This window comes from Columba livia, chromosome 5 (genome assembly GCF_036013475.1).
Source record: "Columba livia isolate bColLiv1 breed racing homer chromosome 5, bColLiv1.pat.W.v2, whole genome shotgun sequence".
Taxonomy (NCBI): domain Eukaryota; kingdom Metazoa; phylum Chordata; class Aves; order Columbiformes; family Columbidae; genus Columba; species Columba livia.
In genome coordinates, this window is record NC_088606.1 from 52761415 (window position 1) to 52777056 (window position 15642).

At 37.5% G+C, this 15642-nt stretch overlaps 1 protein-coding gene across 5 annotated transcripts in view; it reads left to right on the top strand.

Annotated features, from left to right (window-relative positions):
• The window catches only part of KCNQ1 (potassium voltage-gated channel subfamily Q member 1), a 352862-nt gene that overhangs the window by 86835 nt on the left and 250385 nt on the right, over positions 1-15642 (top strand). For all 5 annotated transcript variants that reach the window (XM_065065175.1, XM_065065177.1, XM_065065176.1 and 2 more), the window contains exons 3-7: positions 3243-3369; positions 5093-5171; positions 6151-6247; positions 7210-7350; positions 15502-15612. In XM_065065175.1, coding sequence (XP_064921247.1) covers positions 3243-3369; positions 5093-5171; positions 6151-6247; positions 7210-7350; positions 15502-15612 — 555 coding nt within the window. The remainder of the gene's footprint in view (positions 1-3242; positions 3370-5092; positions 5172-6150; positions 6248-7209; positions 7351-15501; positions 15613-15642) is intronic.

Genomic DNA, 15642 nt, shown 5'->3' on the forward strand with positions numbered 1-15642 from the left:
TTTAATTCTCACTCCCACTAGTGTCTAACAGGCAGTTATTTTCTCTGTATTTTTTTTCCCTTGTGCTGAATGAATTTGTGGTAGAACTCGGATTTGCTGAAATTCTTTGGTGTGAGGCTTTGCTGCTCTCTGCCAGGGTGATTCCTGTTAAATGGAATTAGCCCAAATTGTCACCAGCATAAATGAACTAACGATCGGGTTGGAATCCTTCTAGTTAATGTAAAGTTTTATGTTAACCTGTTAACTGGGAAAATGTAGGCAATATTTTAGTAGCTCAGGAGTCATAATTTTCTAATGTACTTTCTCCTTGTTGTCTGCAAGTTTCTGGCTGCTAATATAAGTGTGTACCGACATAAATTTGTTAGCCTCCCCCACCCCCAGGAGACTACTTATTAGACTTATGCAATGCAAGATATTAAAACCACTTCTGTTTGTCGCACAGCCTCGGGTAGGGGAGGGGGAATTTGCCAGTTGCTAATGGATACCTGGAGTTTTTGTGTATGACCATGAAGAACAGCTTGTGCACTTTCACCCCTGATGTTCCCTGAATAACTTGGGTCTCATTTAGGTCAATAAGCCTTTATCAAAACGTCAGGAGTGAAAAATGTGTCTTGGTGTAAGCCGACTGGTCGTTCCCTCCAGTCATCGGAGTCTATAGGACAATCAGTGTTCTCTGAGCTTGTCTGCATGTCACGCAAAGCGCTGGGTGACAGTAACCATTGACTGCATGGCTGTCGCATTGTCTTGGGCACAGCCCCCATTTGCATACTTGCCGTTGTGCCTCTTACCAATGAACCAGGGACGGCCTTTAGAAAACATAGGCGCGCAACTCCGATGCAAATGCCCTACGCAGAGAATACACGCTGCTTTAAAGCACAATCCGGGCTTTCACTTCCTACCTTCTTGCTATAAAACTGAAACTGTGATCCTGACAAGGCCACGGTGCCTGCTCAGAGTGCTGTTTGTGGTTTCATTGTGCTAAAACATTAACTTTTCCTTGGATTTTTCTTTGCTTACCAAGGTAATGCTTTGTTTTGCTTCTGGTGAATGCTTTTAGGGATATCTGAACAGTATCTATGCTGTCACATATGATATGAGGCCATACATCCCTTCCTCAAATTAGTTATTTTGAATGAAGGAGAGTTTTTGCTCCCTGTATGGTTGCTATTGTATTTTGTTAAGGGAGTTTCCTCTGTGGCAGTGATGAAGGGACATGTACTAGCCTTCTGCATACAGAAGAGTATTTGGATATTAGAGTTTATTGACCAAGGCTGTGAAACGAGTATGACCAGCTGCCTAGAAAATATGGCCTCTGATGCTTAATTTTGCTTTGACAAATCAACAGCACCTCATGTAAAGCAGTGCTCATAATTTTGCTATTCGCTCTAGGTTTATAAATGACATAAGGTGAAACTGGGCAAAGGGAGATTTTAATTTGTGTTCAGAGTTTCCTTCATAAGACACAGGCTTAACGTGTCTGCTGCAGATGCTGTTTCTTTAGATTTATGACGTTTATTATGGCTTTATTTTATTTCAAAATATTTACTAATAATCCAAATTTAAAAAAGTGAAGACTTCTGGTGGATCCTTTCAGAATGAAGCTGTAGTAAAGATTCTTGGCTGGGTTGAAGTGTCTTACCTTCATGTTTATTACAGCCAATGCTCTGGACAGTTTCAGTGTATCTTGAAAATCTAACTGGAATACAAGTGACTCTAAACAATTGCGATAGCTGTTCTGCTGCATCTGACATCTTGCACAGCTTGTGAGATTGTGAAAACTAATGGAACAAGTCCTGGCTAATGTTCTCCTGGCTTTCCTAGAAGTGTCACGGAGTTGAACTTCAACACTGTAGTGCCATGAGGTGAACAGTTTGTTAGGCCACCAGAAGGCTGGTGTTTTAGAGCCACAAAAATTATAGCAAAGTCAACTGATGCATGACATTTTTTTTGCCCTCTTTTTGCTGTATACAGACCTATTATTTTACTCAGTATTCAGGCAATGTCTCATGCATTTTTGAAGCTAATAATATGGCTCCCATTTATCTTGACTGGGTTAGGTTTGTATCCTGGTTATTTCAGTTAATTTAGAAAATAACCATAGGTACCATCTTGAGTCCCATTTGCCAGTCTGTTATGAAAAACAGCAGTGAACCATGCAGACATGTGAAGAGACTGGGTAAAATGTTCAGCAGCGTGTCATCTTCTCTAAGCAGTTTATTCTCTTAATCTGAATTGTCCTATGTAACTGTGATACTTTATGATTGGTTTCTTTGCTTTATTCTTTCCATATACCATGTGGTGTTTGTTTTTGATGAGAAGCCACTGTTACCATTCCCATTAGTAGGTTTTGCTGTTGGCTCTGGTAGAGAATATGACCAGTTATGATTAATAAGTTGGGCAACAAGGAGGTATTGCAGTTCCCTGATACTTGAGGACACTATGCTGGGTGTGCAGTGCTCAGCTGGTCTGTAGAACAACAAGATTTAGCTGCACATCGAACAAGTATCAAAATGGACATAATTGTACCTCTGTCTAATCAACAAGAATGTCAGATGCCTCTGACATCTGTCACTTTGTAGGCATTTCCAAAGTCATGCTTTAGCGTAGGTCTGTGGTTAACATGTAGCTTGATACTGGTGGTGTTTCAGGACTCGACTTATGTTTCTGCTGAAGTCTCTAATTGTTGACAAGAGGGTAGGACAGGCGTGCTTGAGATCTCGCTGTGTTCTCAGTGCACCTGGAGACTGACGTGGTGGTAACGGGTACTAGAAATCTTCTTTCAGTCCATGTGAGATTAAAGGAAGATGAAAAAAGTATAAATAAGAGGGAGGCTAAGCTGATACGGTAAATGGAATGTGAAGCACACCTCTTCCTGAAATGAAATACACTAGCAAAATACTCATCTTCTGAGTACAGACTCTGCTTGTTTTCTTTGGCTCTGTCAGGAAACCTTTTGTTTGAATTAAACCAAGTGAATCACACAGAATGGTTTTCAGTTTTAGTACGTGTAGACAAGCCAAACTGCATGCAATTAAAGTATTTAAACTTGCTCTTAATCTTTTCTTTCTTTACTCTTACAGGTTTTCCTATGTTACTTTAGATATTTTTGGTATATTTGATTTCTTCTTACCTTCCAAATTTTACATTTTATTTTAGCTTTTTTTTTTTTTATTACATTCTGAAAAAAAGGTGGAAGACACACAATAGAAAATTAACCTAGTTCCCTGTCTTGTTTCTTTTAGGAAATTGTATTAGTGGTATTCTTTGGAACAGAATACGTGGTTCGGTTATGGTCAGCAGGATGCCGCAGCAAATATGTTGGAGTATGGGGAAGGCTTCGTTTTGCTAGGAAGCCTATTTCAATCATTGGTGAGTATGTACAGCTTGCAGAGTTGATGTAAACAATGAGTAAAACTTGTCCTTGGAAGTTCTGAGAAGTGGAATTTCTGTAGTACTTGAAGCCAAGTTAGGGCAAGAGCTCTTGTTATTAGAGTAAACGTGGATCTGAATTTCCTTTCAGGAATCCATGGCACTGTCATCTGAGAACAAATGTAGCTTGATTTGTTTTTCCAGAAGAGCAGAGTGTTTTCTTTTCACAAGTGATCTGAAGCTTTGCCAGAAATAAGTCTTGGCCCTCGTCCTGTCTCCTGTGACCTCAGAATCCCAGACACTGTACGATAGCTACAACTGTATTTTTTGAAGATACTGAATGACCTTTCTTTTTCCCAGCAGTCATTTGAATAATTTAGGATGCATTTATTTTGCACTCTAATTGAGCTATATACTGCATAGTGGAACATGATAGATGCCCTGTAGTTACTTTGTGTATCTATTGGATTAAAATACATTTTTTCAGTGATGCATTTGGAACTTGGCACCTGATTGCCCTTGATGTTCACTGCAGTTGGCTTCCTAATGTGATTTCAGTGTTCTTAGAAATTACACTCATATATTTCATATATGTCACAAGCCATGAGGTTTTTTTTAGAATGCTTGTCATACATTTAATAATTTCACTGAAAGAAATAATAATAATCCAAAATCAGTCTGTATTTCATTAGCCAGTATTAAGGGAAATATGTAAAGACCCTTGTCCTGAAGCACTTAAAATATAGATGGATTAAACAAACCAGATTTTGGAAGAGAAGTATTGTTATACAAGCATAGTAATTCTTGTTCCGTGACATAGTTTTTTCCACTACTCAGAACTTTGTTGTTGAGTAGAGTGTATAGTTTTTCATAAACTAGCTACAGTTTTGCTGAATATAAATTACAAAATTTTGTACCTGGGCATTTTTACAACCATTAAATAGTTTAGTTTAGCTTCTCTGTGCATATATATAAATAACAACTGTATCTCAGATGTGACTGCAACTATAAAATGGCTTTGACTGCATCTTTGCACTCTGTCCACAATACATTTCTCGTAAGTCATAGAACACTAGGGGTTCTGAAACATTGTCCAATTTATTTCAGATTGGAACACAAAAAAAAGTTCCACTTTCACAGATACGTATCAAGCGCTGTTTTGTTCTCCAAAATACAGAGATCCTTTCCAAAATTAACTAGGCCTGGGGCAGTGAGATTTAGAGTACAGTCCTAGGGTGAGGACTGACTTAAACTACATTAGACTCATAAACTAATTCCAATTTTTCTCTCCCTCATCAGACCTGGACAAATGAAATAATAGTAAGGCAATTGTCTTATATGAAATAAACCCCCAAATCTCTCTCAATGGATAAAATACTGTCTAAAACAGCAGTGAAAATAAGATAACAGATAGAAACTACTGAAATTCCTAATGCATTATAGCTAATTATAATAAGGATTCCAGGCTGCTTTACAGTAACTCATATAACTCATCATTCATCTAGAATGTGGCCATCTTGGACCTATCCCAGTAAAATCTTTCTATCATATCACACAATTGTATTTTCTTCATATGTTACAATAGCGATCTCTTGATATAAATAAAAACCTTAATTTGGGGTGACTGTTCAAATTGTTAAAGCAATATTTGCGTTGGTTCTAGTAACAGTCTTGCAGAATTATTGCTGATAACTCATTTTTTCAATTGCTTTTTGTTTTCCAGATTTAATTGTAGTTGTTGCTTCCATGATAGTTCTTTGTGTGGGCTCTAAAGGTCAAGTCTTTGCAACCTCAGCTATCAGGTAATTCTATGCAATAAAATAGTGGTGTCTGACCAAGGTGGGTTTTTTTTCCCCCTTTTTTTACCTCCTGTTTCAATTTTTGCAGGAGAAAACAAGTCATGACTTTGGAGTCATGTAACAGAGCAGATCACCAATCATGTATGGGGGTGAAACAATCATCCTGTTAGCACTGGGGAAATAACATTTTGTGTGTGGTGTTTGGTCACAATGCATTTATGTCTGGTGGGGATAGAGGTGCACACACCCCCACCTCCTTTTACCAACTAGGTGGGTTCTACCCAAATCCTATTTTACTTTTTTGGCTCTGTTTTATAGCAACTCTTTCATTCTTTGTGTCTCTGATGTCTTCAAGCTGTTTGTTCATAAAATGCCTGGGATTAGTGGTTGTGAATTCCTGATAGACTGAATCCACCTTGTGCTCAGGAAGGTCACACCACTTAGTTTTCTTGAATGAGAGAGTACATGGCCATGTACTGTGCTGTGCGCACTAGCTGCAGCGATGCTCTAGGATTGCAGTTACTTTCATAAAAAGAATATATTAAGATATTATTGGACTGTCTAGTTCAAGTTGCCTGTGAAATTCCTCAAATATGAGGAGTTCAGATCCTTAGTTAGCCATTTCTGTATGGTGTTTTTTGTACGTGTTTCCCATCCTGACGAACAGGTCAAATATGAGTTGACGAATGGATTCTAGAGTGTTCAGTTTGTGTCCAAAATTCCTAAGTCCTTGAGTTACCCTTACTAGCCATGTGTACAAAGGCCTGTCCTTTTATTGTGCAATATCCCCATGCTGTCAGCATAGCAAACAGGATGGAAGATGGGTGAATGGAATGGAGAAGAGACAGACTGCAAAGTCTAACACAAAATACTGTGTCTCTCTCTTAAAACGGTCTTTTGGAAGAGATAATATTCCCTTCTCTGCCTCTGTTTCTTCTCTTGTGTCTTTAGTCTCTTCATTCATTTAAAAATTATGTTCCAGGGGCATCCGTTTTCTGCAGATTTTACGAATGCTGCATGTTGACCGTCAGGGTGGTACGTGGAGGCTGTTGGGATCAGTAGTGTTCATACACAGACAAGTAAGTTTGAGTAGTCTGGGGAATAGCATAATAGTTGATGCAAAACTCCTTATATTCAGAACAGCATGTATGCAGACATGATGATGGTGTTAAATATATTTAGTTTGGAGGCAGGCAGTCATTTACTTTAACAAAGTACGGTTGTTCTGCCTTGTTCAAGGAACAAAAAGTTCCTAAAAGATGAAAAATATTCACCTCCCATTTGGCAAACTTTTGTCTTGTAGTTGGACTGGACCACAGAAAAAAGATACTTCTGAAAAGTAGTGTGAATGTTTTTAAAAATATGTATTTAAATTCCAAAGTTGTATTGAATGCAGCACTGTCTGAAGAAGTTACCTCATTGCTTTTTGGTGACCAAAAGGTTAATGAGTCATTGCCTGGAGAAACAGAGATGCATGGGAGACCTCTACAGCTACCTGAAAGGAGGCTGTAGCATGGAGGGTGTTGGTCTCTTCTCCTGAGTAGCAAATGATAGGATGAGAAGTGGCCTCAAGCTGCCAGGGGAGGTTTAGATTGGATATTAGGAAAAATTTCTTCCTGGAAAGAGTTGTCAGGCATTGGAACAGGCTGCTCAGGGAAGTGGTGGAGTCACCATCCCTGGAGGTGTTTAAAAGACATGTAGAAGAGGTTCTTAGGGACATGGTTTAGTGCCAGAGTTAGGTTATGGTTGGACTTGATGATCTTCAGGGTTTCTTCCAACCAAAATGATTCTATGCTTGCAAGTGAGGAGGTTGTTTTGACTCTGTTTGAAATGTGCTGAATCAAGTCATTAGCTATGGTGTAAATTCTTTCACCGCTGAGCTCAGTGGATTTTTGTTAATTTGCATAGCCGTCAGTGTCAATGTTTATTAATTGCTGGAATTACATTCTTCTGTTCCATTTATCTTTTAAAAACCATCAATGATAGGTAATTTAAGTGTCTCAACAATATCATAATGCCCTTATTTTGATTCTCTTTGCAGGAACTGATAACTACACTCTACATTGGATTTCTGGGCCTGATTTTTTCCTCGTATTTTGTGTACCTGGCTGAAAAAGATGCTGTAAATGATTCTGGAGAAACAGAGTTTGGCAGCTATGCAGATGCCCTGTGGTGGGGAGTAGTAAGTATAGCAATTTCATGTGTACTAGAAGTACTTAACATCTTCAAGTGTGGAGTAAAGTTCGAACAAGAATGGAGCTAGAACAGCACTATTGAAATGACCTCTTCTTGCTTCAATACAATTCCTGGTTTTGTAGTTCTATGAAACTAAGAAAATACTGTAGATGATCAGTGATTTTATTTGGTGTTCTTAGTGTTATGTGATTCAAAGTGATCAAAGTATGTATATGAGAGGTAGAGACACATGTTCTTATTTATCTTGTCTTCTATTCTGTTGTAGTAATTACTACTTGCTACTTCTTTCATGGTAGGGTTCAACCTTTTAAGGTGCTAGGAATCTTGCTAAATCAGGGCTAGTGTTCCGAGGCTTTTTCTGTGTATGTGTTTGCTGTTTTTTATCTGTCCTTTATTTTGAAAACAAACAAACAGATATCTATGGTTTGCAGTTCAGCCTGGGACAATAATTCCCTCTTTATTCAAAATGGACTAATTCCAGAACAAGGAGCATCTGAGACACTTTAGAAATCCAGGCACAGGACTGTTTTAAAGTTTGTTACATTGCTTAGTATCCTTTTGTGACATTTGTCTGTGCTATGTGGACACACCATTGTGTTCAGAGATTTCTCAGGTTTCTCTGAGGTGCTGCCACACTTTGTAGATGTATCTGGAGTTCTTCTAATAGAGTTCTGCTTTCTTGCTGTTGCTAGTGGTGGTTGTCTCTCTATTTTAGTTTATTGTATGTACTTACTAGTTTGGCAGCTCTATTCTGGGCTTATATTTTAGTAAACATTTTAATTTTGTTGCTTCTTCTAGTAACAATTCCATCTCTTTTGTCACATGATATGCAAATATTAGTTTGGCTGTGCTGTTCTGGGATTTCCTGTCTGTAATTGTTTCCGTTTCCTTTTCCTATTACAGTTTAAAGAAAGGTAGTTTTTGGAAGCTGTTTTTCCTTTAACATTTAAGCAATTACTTTTTTTTTTTTTTAATCTGCTTTAATTGTATGTAGCTTAATATAAGAGACTGTCATCATTAAGTCCTACAGATCTTTAAAATGCATAGGCATCACTAATGATTCCATGCTTGCATTTTCAAAATGTGCTGATCTTCTAGAGTCTTCTCTCTGTTTTTTTAAAACAAACGGCATTGTTTCTTTTTTCTTTAAAAATAAGACTACTAGTAAGTCTTACAAGAATGATAGGACTAAGACCTCTGTTTTACTAATAAAATATATTTTTTTGATAAACATTTTTAATAAACCTTTGTATGCATGTGTGCTTATACACTCTTCTCTCTACAAACAGTAACAGTTGCTGTTTGAGGAAGGAAGGATCTATTGATGAGCAAGTCTATTGCAGGTCTCTTGGTGCTGAAATACACACGTAGCCTTTTTTGAATCCAAGAGGTTCTGTTTAGGTTGCTACTAAGATCTGCTGCAGAGTCCTTTCCTCTTGCTGTCTGCCATGGTTAGATACAGCCCCTCTGAGGATCAGAAACCTCGCTGTGTGGCACAAGGGATTGGCTTTCTGGCAAGTAGCTTTGATGTCACTGTGGCATTTTCTGATACAAAGGTCAGATGATTCAGTAATTAACAGTGGCAGATGTGGCTACATTTAAGAACACATGCTGTCATTGGTGTTGGCATTAAAAATTGAATATGTGACAGACCAGACAGGCTTACTGAAAATACAGTAAAACTTAACTTAGAATCAATACGGTCTGTCAGGATATTGAAATATTGTCCTTTCAGAGAATTATCACTCAGTTAGTAGTCGTGCCAGTTATTTCATCTTTCTAATTACAACAAACTTATTTAATCAATAGATTTAATTATTATAATATTCTTTCTCTGTTATAACTTCTATTGTGTTGTGGCATGCCACTGTAACTGTGATACTGCATTCAATGAATCCAAAAATGTAATTTCTTTAATATTAAAAATATAATTTAATGTTCTAGTTCTACTCTAAATGGAGAGACTAGTGCTAACTGCTAAAAGAATTTGGCAAAACAAAACTGAAATGGATTCAGGTCCATCAATATCTGATGATTTGATACTGTAATATTCTTCCTGTCTGGCACTGTCTCTGATCTCACTTCTCTGAGAGTGCTGCAGGACTGACTTACTTTATGTGGCAGAGAATATATCTAAAAGAAAAGCACTTTGTAACATTTGCACACTGCCTTTCTCACTCTACACCATTGCACTTTATTTTTCTGAGTGTATGTCTGCACTGCTATACTGGTTCTTTGGGCAGCAGCAAGTAGAATATGCAGCATAGCATAAGGGAAACCATATAAAAGGTTTGTGTTACCACAACTAAACTGCATCTGGGATTGGGTACTTTTATATTACTGTGCTTTCTTGACTATAGCCATACCCATAGGGTGCATAACTTCTAATTAAATGTTCCTCATTGTCATTGTTGTTATTTATAAGTCTATATTGCTTTTCCATTTCCATATGTAAATTGGCCTCCTGGGCTTTATTTGAATTTCCTTTGAGAACTCTGGGCTGTAGCTGTTTGCCATTCAAGTTTATGAGCTTTTTGAAGAAACCGAAGGTTACCTTGTGGTATAAAGATTTGTCTGTATTATTGCTGGTTTTGAATGCAGCACATGTTCTATAAGTAATTCTGCCAATGTTTGCGTATCTGTACGTCTTTCAAAAGGCAAGTTTAATATTTGCAAGTAAAATACAAGTAACATGATGCATCTTTCAGCTACCTAGTGCAAGTATTCAAAATTTCTCTGCTTATGTTACCCTTCATGTCCAGACTTAAAGTTTTAAAGACCTAGTATAAATTCTGGACAATAAAAACAAGAATTAAAAAAATATGTTAAAAAAATTAAAATGCTAAATGTTCTCACCAAATCTGCCGAAGATGACCACCTTCGGGGAATGTTATTGGCTCTCTGTCTCTTCCTGTTGTCTCTTTGTTTGTTTGCTTAGTTTTCATGGGTTTTTTTCTTCCCCCCACCATTCCCCATCCTTAAGCACTAAATTCAATGGTGCCTCAGGCAGACTGAGGGGAGGTCTCTTTTTGATATACACTGAATGATACACAATTTCCAACCTTCACATCTGAACAAACATCCTTCAGGAAAACCATTATGTGGATTGTGCTAACAGTCTCTTTGATCATGAACGCTGTTTGCCACAAGCAATTATTTAATGTTGCCTGCATGAATATTACGCTCTGCCCATTCCTTTGAATTGGATGGAGCCATTCTCTGTAATTACCAGCTTTAGTTAAGAGTTTCTTATTCCTTAAATTCATTGATATATGCTTTCTCACCAAGGACTGAATTTGACAAAACATTGATAAGTGTGCTTACTTTGAAGCATACATAAAACGATGTTCCTATTTGGCAAAAACTATTAGTGTGTGTTTAATGTAAATTGAAAGTCAAATTGTACGAAAGCTTTGCTGAAAAGTTGCAGAAAATACCACTTGAAACTATATGTGCATAGAACTTCTGCTAAATTGGAACAAATCTGATTTAATTTATAAATAGCTGAACATAAAAATTGAAGAACTGCCACATAAAAGGGGTCTTGTGTTATTCAGAACTCTTTTTTTTCCCCTCTTCTAAATCAAAAAAGCTGTTGAAGACTGTACACTGACTTCAGTGTTAGACAGAAGGAGACACTTCATTTTTATTCCTTTTGTGGTTTACAAGTCAAGAATACCAACTATGAGCCTGTTATATTCCCTTTTATTCTTCTTTCTAATTGCTGGGATGAAGTGTTTGGGTTTTTATGGAGGGAGCTGGTTATTTTAAGAATTTCTAAAGTGGGGGTCAGAAGATGTGAGGGTTAGAATTTTTGAATGTTTTTTTGCATGCAATCTCTGCATCTTACAACTGCCTTCTCATCTCTCAGCTTTACCTCCATGAGCAGTTCCAACTACATATTTTCTTATTAAATGAAGATCTGTGAGGTAGATGTGGAGAAAGCTTTTAAAATTCTTACATAAGAGTACAGATGTAGATATTCTTACATGTAGAGAACACTCTTGAGACGACTTAATTTCCAAATCTTTAAAACTATATCAAAAGTTATCAAGGAGCTAACAAAAATAGGTTTGAAAGGATTCTGAAATTTTCAGCAGTTGTTTTTCATTAGATGAAGCAAAAGTAAAATATTTCAAAATATAGACAATTTTCTGTGTCAGGATCTAGAAAAAAATCTAATTAAGGAATTTAGCTTTCATTTAAATTTCACAAATGGAACTCCTGTTGAGGTGGGTCTGTAGGAGGCCGAAACTAGCTGCACTCTGGTTTTCTTCTGCCATAGCACAGGAAGATGGTTTAAAACTTCCCTCCTAAGATAACTGGTTACCTTGTGCATGCTTGAGCATTCTTTTTGTACTTGGATAATGCTGTTTCTTTTCAGTATAATTATTAAATCTGGTGAGGTTTAGTATAGTACTAATACTGAATGGAAAAGAAATAGCTGTAAAATTTCAATGAGAACAGTTCAGAAATTGGAGTGGAACTGTGTGCACATGTTGATGACTTTCTCCAGCACATCTTTCCATGTCACACAGAGATGTAGAGGGCACCACTTCAACTGGCTGCTGTTCTTGCCGTTTTTTGTACAGAAGTGCTCTGTTGAGTAAGGTCTAGATAAGAGAAACTCCTCTACTACAGATTAAGTCCTCGACGTGCTCAAGTTTGGCGCTGGTGAGATCGAGTCCATCAGGCAGAGCTGGCTGTTGACTCAGCCAGCAGGGTGGCTGATGGTGGCCAGCAGACCTCCCGGCACTTCCCATTGGCACAGAAGGGCATATTGCTGTGGTTATCCCTGTGCTGTAAAATCTAAGCTGCTGCCAATGGGTTAATGACCAGCCCAGGATACAAACTGCTTCATCTCTTATGAGTTTTATTGCTTATGTCCATGTATAACTGTACGTCTGGTACTGAGCTCAGATCTATAATTGTCTGTTCACTCCAAGTAAAAATCATTGTAATAATGATCAAATGATCAAAATTACTATACTTCAAATACTATACTATCAAATGGTCAAAATTACTATGCTTCAGTTGCAAAGAAGTCAGGGAGCCAGTCGATATTTCTGGTATGTCACTCGATATTGTTCTTGTAAGACTTGTTTTAATCAAGATGGGTATTGCAAGCGGGTCAGAAAATTCTGAGTGGTATTCAGTACACAAAACAAAACCTAGTGCAATTGATTTTAAAGTCTCAGTGTTTCAAATTCAGAAACAAAGTAGTTAATATATTTTCTGTAAGGTGACTTTCCCTTATTTGTTTTAATGCTTGGGTTTTTTCATCTTTTGGCTTGTGTTTGTTCCCTCATTCCCATGATGTCTGCCTTTTTGATACTTCTGAATCACGCATTCTTGTTTAACTATCCAGGTTTTTGCAAGGCACACAGCAAGGATTTTGTCGACAGAGCATCGTTTCTCACCTGATTAGTTTGCTGTGCTCACTTTAGCCTGATAGCCTTGAATATAAGCCCTTCCCTATTCAGTGGTGGCAAACATTATTATTTCTTCTTGCTCTGGGGATTTTTGCTTCGTATTTCCTCCTTCAGACTATTGATGCATATTTAACTGTAACAAAATTAGTCTTAATGCTCAAGTCTGTGGTGATGTACATCAGATAGAAGTTCTGAAATAGTCAATGGATGAATATGATTTTGTTCCTAATTAAAACAATTAGTTTTACATGCTACTTTGCAATGAAAATGTAATGTGTTAGCTCTTGTATCAATTTAATTTCATTATGCCAACATATTTACTGTGCTAGAGTAGAAGTTGAGTCAGTATTTCCATTATAAGATCCTATTTTACAGCTGTAAAATTAGTATTGTACTTTTTAAGGGGTTACAATCTGTCTGTAAAAATTCATTTAGGGCAGAAACTTGACAGGTTTCAAGAGCATCTGCCTTGGGGGAAAAAAAGAAGGTGTAATTTTGGAATACAATGCATTTGTAGATGGATTAGAGTTATGAGGGCAGAGAAGAATATTAACTTGAACACACACTTCAATTTGCTAACCAGTTTCCAAAATATCTTCTTGAAAAACTCCCAAACAAACAGCACAGAGAATACCTTTTTGTGTTGCTGATGTCGCTATGTCGGCTATAGACTAGTTGACAAGGGACGGGTGAGTGGTCATGGGAAAGGGAAGACAAATACTTCTCAGTTGCATATGAAATTTTCTGCAGTTATCCTTCAGTCAGCTCAAAAGCACCTATTTCTTTTCACATTTCTAATTAATGTATATATTTAAATACAATGTTAAGATTGTAGCACAGAATAGTTGATAAAACTTCTCAATGACAAGAATTTGGAAGTATCTTTAAAAACTAGGGCCTAAACCACTGTCTTTTATGTAAGAAGGTATCGGGGACTGTCATTTTCCCATAATTATATTTCCTTTTCTACACCATATTTTTTGAACAGCAATTTATAATTACTATCTATCTATCTATTTATTTATTTATTTATTTATTTAGACTGACCCTCTTATGTCAAGGAGATAAAGTCATCCCTTCAGTTCCTCATCAGTCCCTAAGCTGGTATTTTAGCAACAATTTTAGGAATACAGGCAAAGGCACTTATGTAAACTCACCTTACAAATTTCTTCAAATACTTTTGTCGGATAGGAAACAGTTTTGGGAATAAGCCGCATTTTAAAAACCTGAATAAAAATTAAATGCTAATCCTTGAATGTTTTGAACATTGGTAACTTGCAAAAGCCATGTAGATCACCAACTCAAGCAGGTTAAGCTGTCCCTTTGTCATGTGTTTGACAGACACATGATGTTGCTCAGAAGGTGGGCGTAGGGGGTTTCATGTGCTTTGGAGGTACAGCTCAGTCAAAACTCACATCCACAGGGTTTTCCTATGGTGTCTCATCTTTTAGCAGGAATGGACAATTATTAAGGTGGCCAACAGCCACACTCTTCCTGAAGCACTTGTCATGATGTTTTATTTCCTCTCACACAAGTTCTTCAACCTTTCACCTCCTTAATAACCATCTGGTCTCTATAAATCTGCCCTTCTCTCCTCCCCCAGAGGCATTGCCAGCATTTCCACAGTGGCTGGGTTGTCTGTGTTACAGCAGACTGGTAAACTGGGAGCAATTGCAGGACATGATGGGGATGGATGGGGATTATTGTCCAGGACTAAAATCCTCTGTGTCCTGGAGGGCTGAGGCCCATACTGTCAGAAGAAAATCCAAGCAGCTAGCAGCTGAGGTGTGCTTCAGCTGCTGGAGAGCTTTGTGTGCCTTCTGATTTGGTTCACCTTCTTCAAAGTCACAGATAAAAATCTCTCTAATTTCCAAATTCAGAAATAGCTTGTGACGTAGGTGGATTTAAATTGCTCTCAGATGCCAAATCTGTCTTTCTCCTTCAAACAAATCCATTCTTTCCTTGAGCTCATGCAAATAATGACTTATTAAGCCTTGTTATGCTGCATCAGCATGGTGGTAATCTTTACCTCAGTGTTTTGAAACCCAAACTCAACAGATGTTTCCTGCATGTGTGCATTAAATTATCTGTTCTTGCTCTTGATGTATTGTATGAATTAGTGATTCCTTAGATGACATTTTCAGGATCTGTTGCTGCATGGAAATTTTTCAGCTTCTCCTGCTATTTATACCAATAGTATTTCCAGAATACTTTATGTGTGACCCCAGTCTGAGTCCATGGTTACAGTATATGTATATATATTTATATATACACACCCTGTCTGTGCAACAGCCCTGTAATACTCTCAGCAAACATCTCCTGCCCATAAAGAAAATCAGCAATTCAGAACTGTTGGCAGCTTCCCCCTAAGGAAAGTGTCTGACATGGGCAGGCAGCCCATATCCCAGTAACTTCATATGCTGTAAAGTTGCCTCAGCCATGAAGACTTAAATTAATGATTTCACTTTACAAGATTTTAAACATGTATTTTATTGTAATTCAATTTCCTGTACCTTTTGCCATTTATTATAGATGGGGAAGCTAACCTGGAGAGGAGAGTCACCTTCATTAATGTCACACAGACTGTCATTGGGAGAGTTAGGAATGCAACTAATGTTTCTTTAAAATAAATAAAAAAGGATGAAAGAACAACAGACTAGCCACATTAAAACTTGCTGTAATGCTTGATGTATTTCTCTTTACAGGTGACTGTTACAACTATCGGCTATGGAGATAAAGTGCCTCAGACCTGGATAGGAAAGACCATTGCATCTTGTTTTTCAGTATTTGCAATTTCATTTTTTGCACTACCTGCGGTAGGTTATCTTGTGCTTTTGCTGGCAATT